The sequence below is a fragment of the Schistocerca piceifrons genome, unplaced genomic scaffold, assembly GCF_021461385.2.
Source record: "Schistocerca piceifrons isolate TAMUIC-IGC-003096 unplaced genomic scaffold, iqSchPice1.1 HiC_scaffold_2249, whole genome shotgun sequence".
Taxonomy (NCBI): Eukaryota; Metazoa; Arthropoda; class Insecta; order Orthoptera; family Acrididae; genus Schistocerca; species Schistocerca piceifrons.
This window is the reverse complement of record NW_025728172.1, coordinates 99,588-119,132: the sequence shown is the minus strand read 5'-3', so window position 1 is coordinate 119,132 and position 19,545 is coordinate 99,588. Positions and strand designations below refer to the sequence as shown.

The following is a 19,545-nucleotide window of genomic DNA, read 5'->3' as shown; positions in this document are numbered from 1 at the left end:
ATATTTCGTTAACCCTTGAGGCTTCAGACTATTTCCTACCAACCGATTCTTTCCTCTTCTTAAGTTGTGCCACAAATTTCTCCTTCACTACATTTGCGTTTTTCCATGTTTGCGTTTTACCAATGTTTGCGTTTTTCCCATGTTTGCGTTTTTCCAATGTTTACGTTTTTCCCATGTTGGCGTTTTTTCCATGATTGCGTTTTTTCCATGATTGCGTTTTTTCCATGATTCCGTTTTTTCCATGATTCCGTTTTTCCCATGTTTGCGTTTTTCCCATGTTTGCGTTTTTCCCATGTATGCGTTTTTCCCATGTTTGCGTTTTTCCCATGTTTGCGTTTTTCCCATGTTTGCGTTTTTCCCATGTTTGCGTTTTTCCCATGTTTGCGTTTTTCCCATGTTTGCGTTTTTCCCATGTTTGCGTTTTTCCCATGTTTGCTTTTTTCCCATGTTTGCGTTTTTCCCATGTTTGCGTTTTTCCCATGTTTGCGTTTTTCCCATGTTTGCGTTTTTCCCATGTTTGCGTTTTCCCCATGTTTGCATTTTCCCCATATTTGCGTTTTCCCCATATTTGCGTTTTCCCCATATTTGCGTTTTCGCCATATTTGCGTTTTCCCCATATTTGCGTTTTCCCCATATTTGCGTTTTCCCCATATTTGCGTTTTCCCCATATTTGCGTTTTCCCCATATTTGCGTTTTCCCCATATTTGCGTTTTCCCCATATTTGCGTTTTCCCCATATTTGCGTTTTTCCCATACTTGCGTTTTTCCCATACTTGCGTTTTTCCCATACTTGCGTTTTTCCCATACTTGCGTATTTCCAATACTTGCGTATTTCCCATACTTGCGTATTTCCCATACTTGCGTTTTTCCCATACTTGCGTTTTTCCCATACTTGCGTTTTTCCCATACTTGCGTTTTTCCCATTATTGCGTTTTTCCCATACTTGCGTTTTTCCCATACTTGCGTTTTTCCCATATTTGCGTTTTTCCCATATTTGCGTTTTTCCCATATTTGCGTTTTTCCCATATTTGCGTTTTTCCCATATTTGCGTTTTTCCCATATTTGCGTTTTTCCCGTATTTCCGTTTTTCCCATATTTGCTTTTGACATATATTTCGTTAACCCTTGAGGCTTCAGACTATTTCCTACCAACCGATTCTTTCCTCTTCTTAAGTTGTGCCACAAATTTCTCCTTCACTACATTTGCGTTTTTCCATGTTTGCGTTTTACCAATGTTTGCGTTTTTCCCATGTTTGCGTTTTTCCAATGTTTGCGTTTTTCCCATGTTGGCGTTTTTTCCATGATTGCGTTTTTTCCATGATTGCGTTTTTTCCATGATTCCGTTTTTTCCATGATTCCGTTTTTCCCATGTTTGCGTTTTTCCCATGTTTGCGTTTTTCCCATGTTTGCGTTTTTCCCATGTTTGCGTTTTTCCCATGTTGGCGTTTTTCCCATGTTTGCTTTTTTCCCATGTTTGCGTTTTTCCCATGTTTGCGTTTTTCCCATGTTTGCGTTTTTCCCATGTTTGCGTTTTTCCCATGTTTGCGTTTTCCCCATATTTGCGTTTTCCCCATATTTGCGTTTTCCCCATATTTGCGTTTTCCCCATATTTGCGTTTTCCCCATATTTGCGTTTTCCCCATATTTGCGTTTTCCCCATATTTGCGTTTTCCCCATATTTGCGTTTTCCCCATATTTGCGTTTTCCCCATATTTGCGTGTTCCCCATATTTGCGTTTTCCCCATATTTGCGTTTTCCCCATATTTGCGTTTTTCCCATATTTGCGTATTTCCCATACTTGCGTTTTTCCCATACTTGCGTTTTTCCCATACTTGCGTTTTTCCCACATTTGGGTTTTTCCCACATTTGGGTTTTTCCCACATTTGGGTTTTTCCCACATTTGGGTTTTTCCCACATTTGGGTTTTTCCCACATTTGGGTTTTTCCCATATTTGCGTTTTTCCCATATTTGCGTTTTTCCCATATTTGCGTTTTTCCCATATTTGCGTCTTTCCCATATTTGCGTCTTTCCCATATTTGCGTTTTTCCCATATTTGCGTTTTTCCCATTTTTGCGTTTTTCCCATATTTGCGTTTTTCCCATATTTGCGTTTGACCCTTGAGGCTTCAGACTATGTCCTAGCAACTGATTCTTTCCTCTTGTCAAGTTGTGCCACATATTTCTCTTTCACTACATTTGCGTTTTTCCCATATTTACGCTTTTCTCATACTTGCGCTTTTCCCATACTTGCGTTTTTCCCATATTTCCTGAACCCTTCATGCTTCAGACTATGTCCAACCAACTGATTCTTTCCTATGTCAAGTTGTGCCACGAATTTCTTTTTTCTTACATTAGCATTTTTCCCATAATTGCGTTTTTCCCATATATGCGTTTTTCCCATATGCGTTTTTCCCATATATGCGTTTTTCCCATATATGCGTTTTTCCCATATATGCCTTTTTCCCATATTTGCGTTTTTCCCATATTTGCGTTTTTCCCATATTTGGGTTTTTCCCATATTTGGGTTTTTCCCATATTTGGGTTTTTCCCATATTTGCGTTTTTCCCATATTTGCGTTTTTCCCATATTTGCGTTTTTCCCATATTTGCGTTTTTCCCATATTTGCGTTTTTCCCATATTTGCTTTTGACCTATATTTCGTTAACCCTTGAGGCTTCAGACTATGTCCTACCAACTGATTCCTTCCTCTTGTCAAGTTGTGCCACAAATGTCTCTTTCACTACATTTCCGTTTTTGCCATGTTTGCGTTTTTCCCATGATTGCGTTTTTCCCATGTTTGCGTTTTTCCCATGTTTGCGTTTTTCCCATGTTTGCGTTTTTCCCATGTTTGCGTTTTTCCCATGTTTGCGTTTTTCCCATGTTTGCGTTTTTCCCATGTTTGCGTTTTTCCCATGTTTGCGTTTTTCCCATGTTTGCGTTTTTCCCATATTTGCGTTTTTCCCATATTTGCGTTTTTCCCATATTTGCGTCTTTACCATATTTGCGTCTTTCCCATATTTGCGTCATTCCCATATTTGCGTTTCTCCCATATTTGCGTTTCTCCCATATTTGCGTTTTTCCCATATTTGCGTTTTTCCCATATTTGCGTTTTTCCCATATTTGCGTTTTTCCCATATTTGCGTTTTTCCCATATTTGCGTTTTTCCCATATTTGCGTTTTTCCCATATTTGCGTTTTTCCCATTTTTGCGTTTTTCCCATATTTGCGTTTGACCCTTGAGGCTTCAGACTATGTCCTAGCAACTGATTCTTTCCTCTTGTCAAGTTGTGCCACAAATTTCTCTTTCACTACATTTGCGTTTTTCCCATATTTACGCTTTTCTCATACTTGCGCTTTTCCCATACTTGCGTTTTTCCCATATTTCCTGAACCCTTCATGCTTCAGACTATGTCCAACCAACTGATTCTTTCCTGTGTCAAGTTGTGCCACGAATTTCTTTTTTCTTACATTAGCATTTTTCCCATAATTGCGTTTTTCCCATAATTGCGTTTTTCCCATATATGCGTCTTTCCCATATATGCGTTTCTCCCATATATGCGTTTTTCCCATATTTGCGTTTTTCCCATATTTGCGTTTTTCCCATATTTGGGTTTTTCCCATATTTGGGTTTTTCCCATATTTGGGTTTTTCCCATATTTGGGTTTTTCCCATATTTGCGTTTTTCCCATATTTGCGTTTTTCCCATATTTGCGTTTTTCCCATATATGCGTTTTTCCCATATATGCGTTTTTCCCATATTTGCGTTTTTCCCATATTTGCGTTTTTCCCATATTTGCGTTTTTCCCATATTTGCGTTTTTCCCATATTTGCGTTTTTCCCATTTTTGCGTTTTTCCCATATTTGCTTTTGACCTATATTTCGTTAACCCTTGAGGCTTCAGACTATGTCCTACCAACTGATTCCTTCCTCTTGTCAAGTTGTGCCACAAATTTCTCTTTCACTACATTTGCGTTTTTCCCATGTTTTCGTTTTTCCCATGTTTTCGTTTTTCCCATGTTTTCGTTTTTCCCATGTTTTCGTTTTTCCCATGTTTGCGTTTTTCCCATGTTTGCGTTTTTCCCATGTTTGCGTTTTTCCCATGTTTGCGTTTTTCCCATGTTTGCGTTTTTCCCATGTTTGCGTTTTTCCCATGTTTGCGTTTTTCCCATGTTTGCGTTTTTCCCATGTTTGTGTTTTCCCCATGTTTGCGTTTTTCCCATGTTTGCGTTTTTCCCATGTTTGCGTTTTTCCCATGTTTGCGTTTTTCCCATGTTTGCGTTTTTCCCATGTTTGCGTTTTTCCCATGTTTGCGTTTTTCCCATATTTGCGTTTTTCCCATATTTGCGTTTTTCCCATATTTGCGTTTTTCCCATATTTGCGTTTTTCCCATATTTGCGTTTTTCCCATATTTTCGTTTTTCCCATATTTTCGTTTTTCCCATATTTGCGTTTCTGCCATATTTGCGTTTCTGCCATATTTGCGTTTCTGCCATATTTGCTTTTCTCCCATATATGCTTTTTTCCCATATTTGCGTTTTTCCCATATTTGCGTCGTTCCCATATTTTCGTCGTTCCCATATTTTCGTCGTTCCCATATTTTCGTCGTTCCCATATTTTCGTCGTTCCCATATTTTCGTCGTTCCCATGTTTTCGTCGTTCCCATATTTTCGTCGTTCCCATATTTTCGTCGTTCCCATATTTTCGTCGTTCCCATATTTTCGTTTTTCCCATATTTGCGTTTTTCCCATATTTGAGTTTTTCCCATATTTGCGTTTTTCCCATATTTGCGTTTTTCCCATATTTGCGTTTTTCCCATATTTGCGTTTTTCCCATACTTGCGTTTTTCCCATACTTGCGTTTTTCCCATACTTGCGTTTTTCCCATACTTGCGTTTTTCCCATACTTGCGTTTTTCCCATACTTGGGTTTTTCCCATACTTGCGTTTTCCCATACTTGCGTTTTTCCCATACTTGCGTTTTTCCCATACTTGCGTTTTTCCCACACTTGCGTTTTTCCCACACTTGCGTTTTTCCCACACTTGCGTTTTTCCCACACTTGCGTTTTTCCCACACTTGCGTTTTTCCCACACTTGCGTTTTTCCCACACTTGCGTTTTTCCCACACTTGCGTTTTTCCCATACTTGCGTTTTTCCCATACTTGCGTTTTTCCCATACTTGCGTTTTTCGCATACTTGCGTTTTTCCCATACTTGCGTTTTTCCCATACTTCCGTTTTTCCCATTCTTGCGTTTTTCCCATACTTGCGTTTTTCCCATACTTGCGTTTTTCCCATACTTGCGTTTTTCCCATATTTGCGTTTTTCCCATATTTGCGTTTTTCCCATATTTGCGTCTTTCCCATATTTGCGTCTTTCCCATATTTGCGTCTTTCCCATATTTGCGTCTTTCCCATATTTGCGTTTTTCCCATATTTGTGTTTTTCCCATATTTGCGTTTTTCCCATATTTGCGTTTTTCCCATATTTGCGTTTTTCCCATATTTGCGTTTTTCCCATATTTGCGTTTTTCCCATATTTGCTTTTGACATATATTTCGTTAACCCTTGAGGCTTCAGACTATGTGAAACGTCCCCTTTGAACAATTATACATGACTGTGCTTAAACTGACACACAATATTTTGTTAGCGCACCGCAATCTGACTTTCAAAATTCCCTACAAAAGAATGGCCCTGACTAACATTAAACTATACCTTTCACAAATCACTTACCTCACAAAAATCTTAGCTGCTCAAGCTACTGCAATACAGCGAGCGCCACTACTGCCAGCTAAATAAAAGATTCAAACTACTGAAGGCACTAACTACTGATAGGGATAGTTAGCAAAATGAAAGATATTAATAGAGAACAAACAATGTATTTACCTTGATATCATCATATACAAATATAGTAGTTCATGACAAATTTCAAAACTCCGCCATCTCTCTCCCCACATCCACCACTGTGGCGGCTCACCTCCAACTGCGCAACGCTACGCGCTGTTCACATCCAGCTGCCGCTGCCCAACACTACAATGGCAGACAACAATGCAAACTAGCCACAGACTGCACACAGCACAGCCAGTGATTTTCATATTGAGCGCTACGTAACGTTGCCACTAAGAAAACATAAACAGCCTACTTACATAGAGAAAACATAAACAGCCTGAGAAAACATAAACAGCCTACTTACATAGCCCCCATGCTCCCCACAAAAAATTTTTACAAATGGTGTTGGGCACTGGCCAATACAGATTTGACAAAAATTTTTCTTTTCATAATTACAATAACAAAGAAATCAAATGCACACACTTATTGATACAATCTTGGTCAAAAGCTAAAATTGTCTCACAGTCCATAAAGACAGTCCTAATCGTACATAACAGGAGAATAGCAGTGTTTTTCTCAAAGTCTGAGCAGTAAAAGAAAATGCACACAGAAGTAGTGGATTTCCATGCAGTCTTGAAGTAGTGTTGTCCTTCCAATGGAAAGACAGTGCTGACTCTCGACATGCATGCAGGTAATGGGCCACAACAGAGCAAACCCACAGCAGAGTCAGTCGTAGTTTGGAAGAATATTGGTAGGTAGGTCATCACAGAGCAGACCCACTGTAGTCCTGGTAGAGATTGTGGTATTGGTGGGCCACCAGAGGTGCAGACCCACTGCAGTCCTTGTAGAAATGGCCAGCAGCCATCTGTTGCGATTGTGCAGGTGCACATACACCATCGAAGAGTCTTGCGGAGAATATAGCAAGTCCATAAACCACCACTTGTGCACTCACAAAGTTTCTGGAATTGTCCTTAGATCCAGCAATGCTGTTATCCAGTCCCTTGCTGAGTTATTAACACACGTGCAAACACTCACAGTCCCAACTTCTCACATATTATCCATATACTATGACCAACAGAAACGTGTGCAGTGAAATGTAACTAACAAGTTAATAATATCATGAACTGGTGACAATTACAATTTTATGACGTAAGAATACAATAAAGGTACAAAATACATCATTAAAAACATAACAATATAGATAACATTTGTAGTAAAACAGGCGTTACAAAAGAATAGAAATAAACATATACATCAGTGTTACAGGAATTATGACATGAGTACATACATAAAAGATCAGAATAACTTGCGAAACATCAACTTCACACATGAGCATTTAAACAGAATGAATAATGTCTAATATCTTTACAAAGTAAATAACATATTATTAATGCCAATTATATTTGAGGATAGCAGTATTCCTCATCATAGTGAATGTAGCTTAATATTAAAAGAAGAAAAAATTCTATGAAACTACACAGAGACAGGAAGAAAACAAATACTCAAGGGTACACAAACTCATAGTGGGATAACACCAATAGGAAAGGACAGGGTTCGTTTTCAGTGTAACATTTGGTACTGCAGTCCAACCCAAAACTTCATATATCTTTCCTCTTATTTCATCCTTTGTTTCCACCAAAAAAAATTCTAACTAAGCATGCTTTCTGTGTTTATATGTTCACACGTTTCTTACCTCATTTTTATTTTCCATTATCTTACCTCATCATTTATTTCCAAGAAAATCCTACCTAAACCTGTTTTCTCAATGCATTTCTTCCAATTCATCGCAACTCATTCTCTTAGAGGCTACCCCCTCTTAAGCTAACTTAAATCTACTGAGCTCAGATGCTAAACTAAGGGACGAGGCAATGCAGCAGCACAAAATAAGTAACACAAACAGCAATGACCAAAAAATTGGAAAATTGCAAAGCAAGCTACAGTAAATCTAAATTAACAGATAAAATGCAAAATTACAACTAATATGAGCCAATGAGCAGCAACAAAAAAAATCAGTTGTAAAACTGGCTTAACAGAGTAATGTAATGTGAAATTTAGTAGCACTATGCCTGGCAAACAGCAACAGCAAATGCAATAACTTATATCTAAACATGACATAGCTCAAGCAGAAAAAATAATACAGTAAAAACAACAATGCAGATAAGGGAAATGTATATTCACATCTTAATATTTATGTAATTAAAGTGGTGCACCACAACAACTTATTGTAAAAGAAATATTACCATGTACTTGAAAAGAATATTATGTATGCAGTTACTAGTTCCTTCTTATTGTTCTTTCCTTTCCAAGTGCTCCTTTTTTAAAGAATGTGGATCATAAAATAATTATTTAATAGATCTGTTGACAGAAAGTGTTCACATTAGCAAATGCATTTTATTTTATAAAAGCAATGCTGCAACACAGCTGGAAACCAGATATCAAGTGAAATAAGCAATTACGCAAACCAAAGCATAAAAACATCATTCAATAGTCATGTGGCATTTCGTAAGTCAGTAGCTCTCAACTCTCATAGAAAGACACTTGTCATAATCAGGTGTGCAGATGTACGAATATTTCCCATCAATTCATAAGCATTTCAGCAATTAGCACAAAGTGCGAGTAATCATATGTTTTCAAGTAACGAGGGTGTCGCATTAGCGATGAAAGGCACACCCTAATGGCTTGTTCTCCAGGTGTTTTCCTGTGCTCTGAAAGGCACGCGCTAATGGCTTTTTCTCCAGGCGTCTGACACAGCTGGGTGCCCACGACGCATTATGTGTAGGTGGTCCGTTAACTTTCTTACGGAAATATTTACGACAGCAGTTTCCGCTACAGAGACAGTCGCATATAAAAATATTTCACAGGTCAAGAATTTGCGTTACAAATCTGTAGAAACAAAATGCTATTGATATAACAGTGTCCAAAAAAAATTTTCGTCTGCATTGTAATACATTCACGAATATACACACACATTTCATAACTCTTAAAGTACGTTTCTTGGTTTCCAACATCCTTTTCATAAATCAGAGTCCCTAAACACTACTCATTATTCCTTACCTCATTATACATATACATATTCGTCGACACTTCTTCAATATTTCATCATGAGAAATACGTAGCATAATAAACATTCCTCAACAACATAATACACATCGTCGTCGTAATAATAACATCATAACACCTCAGTCAAATCTCAAAATCGTCGTAACTTCCTCCAATAATTTCTAAGCCTAAAAAAATTCTCTGCTTATGTCAAAAGTGTCAGCTGCCTCAAACGTACTTTAAAAATCATGATCTCATACCAAATACATCATTCAAAGCTCTCATAGTATCACAATGATTCCGAAAAAATATGAACAGTTTACAAAGTACAGACAAAATACAGTTTCATAAGTGTGAAGTTATCCAACTGTATAATTGCGTAAACATGTGTCACTGATGTAGTAAAATAAATGTTTGTCTCTCTCAGTTAAATAATCAGATAGCTGTGTAATTTGTGTGTTAGAGAAATATGGTACCGATGTGTAAAGTTGTATAAGCAAATACCATATTAGCTAGGGTTCCTTGTGGTTGCCACACACATGGTACACAAAGTAAGCGTGTACCCCCCTGAGGATTAATGTAATTATACCCTCAGGTGTTACAGATTACAGCAATGGAATGAAATGTATCACGGAAAACTTTCTTTGTAATTCAAAAATCTTTAAAAATAAATGTTTTAAGTATAAAATTGATCACTCAAATGCGTGTCCTGTAGCGCTAAATGTGCGTCTTGTTGTAAGATAATCTCTGTGGAAGTGTCGTAGTTATTTTCCTCCGAAAGCTAAGTTCTGCAGAAGCCAATGTACTTACCTCATGATAAACAAAAGTGAAATGCTTTGCGTGTAGATATCGTAGTTATTATGCTTATTGGCGTGATGAAGAAAGTACTGTACAGTAACGTAATGTTGTGCCACGAAAAAGGCTGTCTCATTGTTGCTATACCACAAAAGTTACTACTAAAACATGTTTTTCTTTCCAGAAGAATTCAGAAAACTGTGCAGATATAAAACAGATACACCGCAAAAGCAACATTGTAAATTGTCACTCATTAGTAGCGTCGTGATAAAAATCGTGTAGCTGTCACATAAACTAACCTCTGTGTCATCTGGTATCTCTCAGAAAGCACTTTAAATTCAGAATGTATTTTCAAATAAACCAAAATGTTGCATTAAAATCTCATTAGCAGTACTGGTAAATGTTCTAAGTATGTGAGCCTTATAGTCGTTACGTAATCGTGCAACAAACAAGCAAGAATGTACACACACAATAACACTGTGACGTCTGTTTACTATAACAATGCATTCGTCATTTCTGTTTAAATAAGTTCTTTTGGTTCTTGATTGGATATTTAACTTCAAACATTGTTGTATGTTAACAGATTCTAAGTCTGACAAAGCATATTAGTAATGTGAAGCGAAATATTTTATGACAAAGACTAAGTTAATAAGCAGATTATCTTTCAATAAACGGTTTTACATGTGAAACCTGGTGTAAACCTTTACTCTTCATAGTACTCAGAGTTTGAACTTGAATGCAGTTGTCATGCGGTATACATCGGCAAAGAATACTGGAATTTTTCTCAAGGTTAGCGCCTATGTTATTTTTCTCTGAGCCAGCCGGCGCACGTGGGTGCCTGCGGCGCGAGTCATTGTCTGTCTCTTTGTTGGCGCGCGTTGTTATTGGGATTAGGAGACCTAACTTCTACAAATTCGCCTTGCCGAGAGGGCCCAGCTCTGTTAGAATCCCGCCAGTTCTGATGAAATTCACGTCTGTCGTTTTGTCGGTAGTTTACATAGTTTCTTGTTTGTCGGTCATGTGGTGGAGAATTTCTCCCTGAATCGTAACTCTGCGCCGAACTGTTGCGTCTGAAGTTATTCTGCCTCCCTTGATAATAATTGTTTTGGTTCCCATATTGTCTGTTTCTCTGATTGTCTCTGTGATAGTCATTACGACGGAAATGCGATCTTTCTCTGTAACTATTATTACTCTGCCAACGGTTGTCGTACGGGTGGTGTCTATTTTGGTCACGATTTGCGTTGTAAGAATAGACCAGTCGTGTCCGGTTATTGTTTCTGTCGTCACGGAATTGTGACGGATGTGACCTGTAATTGTTGTGTCCTTGTTTTCGCGTTCCGCGATTGTCAGTGTCACTTTCCAGTTCTTGTAACAGTCCCTGAAAAGCTTCAATGTCGTCTTTGCAACGTCCTGCCAAAATAATATGTCGTAAATGTTCAGGTAATTTGATTAAGCAAATGCGGATGAGTTCTGAGGGGCTGTATGGGATTGTCAGGTACTGATTCTTGTGCAACATGTCTTCAGAATATTTCACAAGACTGGAGAATTCAGATTGTTCGAAATGTTTCATCATTATGATGCCATGTTTTACGCGGTCTTGTGTGGCTTGAGACCAATATGCTGAGAGGAAGGCATGGTAAAATTCTCCTTCACTGTGGCAATCGTGAATGACCGATCGCATTCTTACAGCTGGTTCATTCTCTAAGTAGCCACACATAAATTCTAATCTGTGTTCCAACGTCCAGTTGGGAGGAAAACAATGAGAGAATTGATGGAGCCATGCTTGTGGATGAATGTTGTTGCCAGAATTCTTAAATGTTTTGAATTTACGTGTAGTAATGAATAGCTTATAGTCAAAATCATCATGTCGGCGAGTCGCATATCGGTCATTGTTAGGTCGTGTCGGCGGTTCCATTTCAAAATTCGGTGCACCTTGCCAATTTCTTTCATAACTTTCGAAGTGTCCTGTGTTATTATTTTGCGGCTTTTCCGTATCTCTAAGTCCCTCTTCCCGTGTTGGAGCGCGAGTGTCCTCTGAAATACGTAATTCTTGTATTACCTGTGTCAGCTGATCTTGTACTTCCCGGATTTCTCTTTGGTGTTGTGTATTAATTTGATTCTGATTTTGTTTGAATTTCCTAATTTGTTCGTACTCTTCTGTGTCATTAAAGACTACCGGTCTTGCGTCAATCAGATTATCATCTACCTTCGTAGATAAATTAGTGAACTGATCCAAATTTCGGCTACTTTCTCCGATAGTGTACTTATTTCCTCAGTGTGTTTTTCTGAACCATGTTTCAGAGTATCTACTGTGTCCTTAAAATTTTCCTGAGTTTTTGCAAGTTGCGTAACCGAATCGGTAGATGCAACTGAGTCAAATTTAGCTTGCAAGGTCTCATGATTTTCATGAACAATAATTTGCAGTTCTTTTATGGCTGCTTCGTGATTCTGTAATGCATTTTCATGCCGCGAAAAAATAGGTTGAAAATGCTCACAAATTTGAGTTTTTACGTCATTACAGACTTTTTGACATTTCGATTCAATGTTATGTAACTCAGTAGTTAAATCTTCACGTGTTTTTTCAAGTGTGGTGTCTAACTTTTGAAGCTTTTGCTGTGTTTGTCTCTGATTTTGTTCCATTGTGTCTAACTGTTGCTGAGTTTGTCTCTGGTGTTGTTCCATTGTGTCTAACTTCTTGAGATTTTGTTCCACTGTGTCTAACTTTTCAAGCTTTTGTCCCATTTGTTGCATTAATTGTAATAACAATGCACTGGTGTCTGAAACATGTTCCTCAGTGCTTTTCGGCAGTGAAGTTGCACCGGCAACATTCACATTTTGACAAGCGGAAAATGTGTCTTGACTCATTTGAGAACACGGTGAGAACCCAAAACCTGAGTCTGCAGTATTTGCAATATTGTGTTCTGTCATTCCCGATTCCTGAGGCGAGCTGTTGCCGACCAATCGATCGATAACGCTTCCCTGTTCACTACCTGTTTCACTGTCTACACCACTGTTTGCCGCCCGCTCCATTTCCCTATGCGCAATTACCAAATTACTACTTTGATCATTAGTTAATTCATTACTCTGCGGCGCTAACACACTGCCTTCGTCTTCACTGTCATTTCTCAGTTTACTTTGGAGCCTAGTATTACGTTTTTCACACGCCATAATTGTCACAATATTTCACACGATAACACAGAAAAGCACACTTTGAAGAGCAAAATAAAATAACATAGCAATGGAAATAATGTCTACTTAATTGCCAGCGCAGCTGCGAAATACTTGGTGCAAATCTACATGCATGCAACAACTGTTTTACTGTACAACAATGAAAAACTACAACTACAAAGGAAATTCTCTCTATGATTACGCGCTACCAATAAACAATAGCTACACCAATTACACAAACTACAAGAAAAATCAGAAGATTCCAGTGAGGTATCCTAGGCTAAGGGTCGACATATGAAACGTCCCCTTTGAACAATTATACATGACTGTGCTTAAACTGACACACAATATTTTGTTAGCGCAACGCAATCTGACTTTCAAAATTCCCTACAAAAGAATGGCCCTGACTAACATTAAACTATACCTTTCACAAATCACTTACCTCACAAAAATCTTAGCTGCTCAAGCTACTGCAATACAGCGAGCGCCACTACTGCCAGCTAAATAAAAGATTCAAACTACTGAAGGCACTAACTACTGATAGGGATAGTTAGCAAAATGAAAGATATTAATAGAGAACAAACAATGTATTTACCTTGATATCATCATATACAAATATAGTAGTTCATGACAAATTTCAAAACTCCGCCATCTCTCTCCCCACATCCACCACTGTGGCGGCTCACCTCCAACTGCGCAACGCTACGCGCTGTTCACATCCAGCTGCCGCTGCCCAACACTACAATGGCAGACAACAATGCAAACTAGCCACAGACTGCACACAGCACAGCCAGTGATTTTCATATTGAGCGCTATGTAACGTTGCCACTAAGAAAACATAAACAGCCTACTTACATAGAGAAAACATAAACAGCCTGTGTAAACATAAACAGCCTACTTACATATGTCCTACCAACCGATTCTTTCCTCTTGTTAAGTTGTGCCACAAATTTCTCTTTCACTACATTTGCGTTTTTCCATGTTTGCGTTTTTCCCATGTTTGCGTTTTACCAATGTTTGCGTTTTTCCAATGTTTGCGTTTTTCCCATGTTTGCGTTTTTCCCATGTTTGCGTTTTTTCCATGATTGCGTTTTTTCCATGATTCCGTTTTTCCCATGTTTGCGTTTTTCCCATGTTTGCGTTTTTCCCATGTTTTCGTTTTTCCCATGTTTGCGTTTATCCCATGTTTGCGTTTTTCCCATGTTTGCGTTTTTCCCATGTTTGCGTTTTTCCCATGTTTGCGTTTTTCCCATGTTTGCGTTTTTCCCATGTTTGCGTTTTTCCCATGTTTGCGTTGTTCCCATGTTTGCGTTGTTCCCATATTTGCGTTGTTCCCATATTTGCGTTGTTCCCATATTTGCGTTGTTCCCATATTTGCGTTGTTCCCATATTTGCGTTGTTCCCATATTTGCGTTGTTCCCATATTTGCGTTGTTCCCATATTTGCGTTGTTCCCATATTTTCGTTTTTCCCATATTTGCGTTTTTCCCATATTTGCGTATTTCCCATATTTGCGTATTTCCCATATATGCGTTTTTCCCATATTTGCGTTTTTCCCATATTTGCGTTTTTCCCATATTTGCGTTTTTCCCATATTTGCGGTTTTCCCATATTTGCGTTGTTCCCATATTTGCGTTGTTCCCATATTTGCGTTGTTCCCATATTTGCGTTGTTGCCATATTTGCGTTGTTCCCATATTTGCGTTGTTCCCATATTTGCGCTGTTCCCATATTTGCGATGTTCCCATATTTGCGATGTTCCCATATTTTCGTTGTTCCCATATTTTCGTTGTTCCCATATTTTCGTTGTTCCCATATTTTCGTTGTTCCCATATTTTCGTTGTTCGCATATTTTCGTTGTTCCCATATTTTCGTTGTTCCCATATTTTCGTTGTTCCCATATTTTCGTTGTTCCCATATTTTCGTTGTTCCCATATTTTCGTTGTTCCCATATTTGCGTTGTTCCCATATTTGCGTTGTTCCCATATTTGCGTTTTTCCCATATTTGCGTTTTTCCCATATTTGCGTTGTTCCCATATTTGCGTTGTTCCCATATTTGCGTTGTTCCCATATTTGCGTTGTTCCCATATTTGCGTTGTTCCCATATTTGCGTTGTTCCCATATTTGCGTTTTTTCCATATTTGCGTTTTTCCGATATTTGCGTTTTTCCCATACTTGCGTTTTTCCCATATTTCCTGAACCCTTCATGCTTCAGACTATGTCCAACCAACTGATTCTTTCCTATTGTCAAGTTGTGCCACGAATTTCTTTTTTCTTACATTTGCATTTTTCCGATAATTGCGTTTTTCCCATAATTGCGTTTTTCCCATAATTGCGTTTTTCCCATATTTGCGTTTTTCCCATATTTGCGTTTTTCCCATGTTTGCGTTTTTCCCATGTTTGCGTTTTTTCCATGAATTCGTTTTTTCCATGATTCCGTTTTTCCCATGTTTGCGTTTTTCCCATGTTTGCGTTTTTCCCATGTTTTCGTTTTTCCCATGTTTGCGTTTTTCCCATGTTTGCGTTTTTCCCATGTTTGCATTTTTCCCATGTTTGCGTTTTTCCCATGTTTGCGTTTTTCCCATGTTTGCGTTTTTCCCATGTTTGCGTTGTTCCCATATTTGCGTTGTTCCCATATTTGCGTTGTTCCCATATTTGCGTTGTTCCCATATTTGCGTTGTTCCCATATTTGCGTTGTTCCCATATTTGCGTTGTTCCCATATTTGCGTTGTTCCCATATTTGCGTTGTTCCCATATTTGCTTTGTTCCCATATTTTCGTTTTTCCCATATTTGCGTATTTCCCATATTTGCGTATTTCCCATATTTGCGTTTTTCCCATATTTGCGTTTTTCCCATATTTGCGTTTTTCCCATATTTGCGTTTTTCCCATATTTGCGTTTTTCCCATATTTTCGTTGTTCCCATATTTGCGTTGTTCCCATATTTGCGTTGTTCCCATATTTGCGTTGTTCCCATATTTGCGTTGTTCCCATATTTGCGATGTTCCCATATTTGCGATGTTCCCATATTTGCGATGTTCCCATATTTTCGTTGTTCCCATATTTTCGTTGTTCCCATATTTTCGTTGTTCCCATATTTTCGTTGTTCCCATATTTTCGTTGTTCCCATATTTTCGTTGTTCGCATATTTTCGTTGTTCCCATATTTTCGTTGTTCCCATATTTTCGTTGTTCCCATATTTTCGTTGTTCCCATATTTTCGTTGTTCCCATATTTGCGTTGTTCCCATATTTGCGTTTTTCCCATATTTGCGTTTTTCCCATATTTGCGTTTTTCCCATATTTGCGTTGTTCCCATATTTGCGTTGTTCCCATATTTGCGTTGTTCCCATATTTGCGTTGTTCCCATATTTGCGTTTTTCCCATATTTGCGTTTTTCCCATACTTGCGTTTTTCCCATATTTCCTGAACCCTTCATGCTTCAGACTATGTCCAACCAACTGATTCTTTCCTATTGTCAAGTTGTGCCACGAATTTCTTTTTTCTTACATTTGCATTTTTCCGATAATTGCGTTTTTCCCATAATTGCGTTTTTCCCATAATTGCGTTTTTCCCATATTTGCGTTTTTCCCATATTTGCGTTTTTCCCATATTTGCGTTTTTCCCATATTTGCGTTTTTCCCATATTTGCGTTTTTACCATATTTGCGTTTTTCCCATATTTGCGTTTTTCCCATATTTGCGTTTTTCCCATATTTCCTTTTGACCTATATTTCGTTAACCCTTGAGGCTTCAGACTATGTCCTACCAACTGATTCTTTCCTCATGTCAAGTTGAGCCACAAATTTCTCTTTCACTACATTTGCGTTTTTCCCATGTTTGCGTTTTTCCCATGTTTGCGTTTTTCCCATGTTTGCGTTTTTCCCATGTTTGCGTTTTTCCCATGTTTGCGTTTTTCCCATGTTTGCGTTTTTCCCATGTTTGCGTTTTTCCCATTTTTGCGTTTTTCCCATGTTTGCGTTTTTCCCATACTTGCGTTTTTCCCATACTTGCGTTTTTCCCATACTTGCGTTTTTCCCATATTTGGGTTTTTCCCATATTTGCGTTTTTCCCATATTTGCGTTTTTCCCATATTTGCGTTTTTCCCATATTTGCGTTTTTCCCGTATTTGCGTTTTCCCCATATTTGCGTTTTTCCCATATTTGCGTTTGTCCCATATTTGCGTTTTTCCCATATTTGAGTTTTTCCCATATTTGCGTTTTTCCCATATTTGCGTTTTTCCCATATTTGCGTTTTTCCCATATTTGCGTTTTTCCCATATTTGCGTTTTTCCCATATTTGCGTTTTTCCCATATTTGCGTTTTTCCCATGTTTGCGTTTTTCCCATGTTTGCGTTCTTCCCATATTTGCGTTTTTCCCATGTTTGCGTTCTTCCTATGTTTGCGTTCTTCCCATGTTTGCGTTCTTCCCACGTTTGCGTTTTTCCAATATTTGCGTTTCTCCCATATTTACGTTTTTCCCATATTTGCGTTTTTCCCATATTTGCGTTTCTCCCATATTTGCGTTTTTCCCATATTTCCGTTTTTCCCATATTTGGTTTTGACCTATGTTTCGCTAACCCTTGAGGCTTCAGGCTATGTCCTACCAACTGATTCTATCCTCTTGTCAAGTTGTGCCACAAATTTCTCTTTCACTACATTTGCCTTTTTCCCATGTTTGCGTTTTTCCGATGTTTGCGTTTTTCCCATGTTTGCGTTTTTCCCATGTTTGCGTTTTTCCCATGTTTGCGTTTTTCCCATATTTGCGGTTTTCCCATATTTGCGTTTTTCCCATATTTGCGTTTTTCCCATATTTGCGTTTTTCCCATATTTGCGTTTTTCCCATATTTGCGTTTTTCCCATATTTCCTTTTGACCTATAATTCGTTAACCCTTGATGCTTCAGACTATATCCTACCAACTGATTCTATCCTCTTGTCAAGTTGTGCCACGAATTTCTTTTTTCTAACATTTGCATTTTTCCCATAATTGCGTTTTTCCCATAATTGCATTTTTCCCATAATTGCATTTATCCCATAATTGCGTTTTTCCCATAATTGCGTTTTTCCCATATTTGCGTTGTTCCCATATTTGCGTCGTTCCCATATTTGCGTCGTTCCCATATTTGCGTCGTTCCCATATTTGCGTCGTTCCCATATTTGCGTCGTTCCCATATTTGCGTCGTTCCCATATTTTCGTCGTTCCCATATTTTCGTTGTTCCCATATTTTCGTTGTTCCCATATTTTCGTTGTTCCCATATTTTCGTTGTTCCCATATTTTCGTTGTTCCCATATTTTCGTTGTTCCCATATTTGCGTTTTTCCCATATTTGCGTTTTTCCCATATTTGCGTTTTTCCCATATTTGCGTTTTTCCCATATTTGCGTTTTTCCCATATTTGCGTTTGACCCTTGAGGCTTCAGACTATGTCCTAGCAACTGATTCTTTCCTCTTGTCAAGTTGTGCCACAAATTTCTCTTTCACTACATTTGCGTTTTTCCCATATTTACGCTTTTCTCATACTTGCACTTTTCCCATACTTGCACTTTTCCCATACTTGCGTTTTTCCCATATTTCCTGAACCCTTCATGCTTCAGACTATGTCCTACCAACTGATTCTTTCCTCTTGTCAAGTTGTGCCACAAATTTCTCTTTCACTACATTTGCATTTTTCCCATGTTTGCGTTTTTCCCATGTTTGCGTTTTTCCCATGTTTGCGTTATTCCCATGCTTGCGTTTTTCCCATGCTTGCGTTTTTCCCATGTTTGCGTTTTTCCCATGCTTGCGTTTTTCCCATGTTTGCGTTTTTCCCATGTTTGCGTTTTTCCCATGTTTGCATTTTTCCAATATTTGCGTTTTCCCCATATTTGCGTTCTCCCCATATTTGCGTTTTCCCCATATTTGCGTTTTCCCCATATTTGCGTTTTCCCCATATTTGCGTTTTCCCCATATTTGCGTTTTCCCCATATTTGCGTTTTTCCCATATTTTCGTTTTTCCCATATTTGCGTTTTTCCCATATTTGCGTTTTTCGTATATGTGCATTTTTCCCATATTTGCGTTTTTCCCATATTTGCGTTTTTCCCATATTTGCGTTTTTCCCATATTTGCGTTTTCCCCATATTTGCGTTTTCCCCATATTTGCGTTTTCCCCATATTTGCGTTTTCCCCATATTTGCGTTTTCCCCATATTTGCGTTTTCCCCATATTTTCGTTTTTCCCATATTTTCGTTTTTCCCATATTTTCGTTTTTCCCATATTTGCGTTTTTCCCATATTTGCGTTTTTCCCATATTTGTGTTTTTCCCATATTTGCGTTTCTCCCATATTTGCGTTTCTCCCATATTTGCGTTTCTCCCATATTTGCGTTTCTCCCATATTTGCGTTTCTCCCATATTTGCGTTTCTCCCATATTTGCGTTTTTCCCATATTTGCGTTTATCCCATATTTGCGTTTATCCCATATTTGCGTTGTTCCCATATTTGCGTCGTTCACATATTTCCGTCGTTCCCATATTTCCGTCGTTCCCATATTTCCGTCGTTCCCATATTTCCGTCGTTCCCATATTTCCGTCGTTCCCATATTTTCGTCGTTCCCATATTTTCGTCGGTCCCATATTTTCGTCGGTACCATATTTGCGTCGGTCCCATATTTGCATTTTTCAGATATTGCGTTTTTCCCGTATTTGCGTTTTCCCGTATTTGCGTTTTTCCCGTATTTGCGTTTTTCCCATATTTGCGTT

At 38.3% G+C, this 19,545-nt stretch overlaps 2 protein-coding genes across 2 annotated transcripts; both read right to left on the bottom strand.

Annotated features, from left to right (window-relative positions):
- Positions 1-13,776: 13,776 nt before the first annotated feature.
- Positions 13,777-15,021, bottom strand: LOC124742249. Its single transcript, XM_047248782.1, has one exon. The coding sequence runs from the start codon at positions 15,019-15,021 to the stop codon at positions 13,777-13,779; it is 1,245 nt and encodes a 414-aa protein (XP_047104738.1).
- A 3,504-nt stretch (positions 15,022-18,525) lies between these two features.
- Positions 18,526-19,215, bottom strand: LOC124742248. Its single transcript, XM_047248781.1, has one exon. The coding sequence runs from the start codon at positions 19,213-19,215 to the stop codon at positions 18,526-18,528; it is 690 nt and encodes a 229-aa protein (XP_047104737.1).
- Positions 19,216-19,545: the final 330 nt, after the last annotated feature.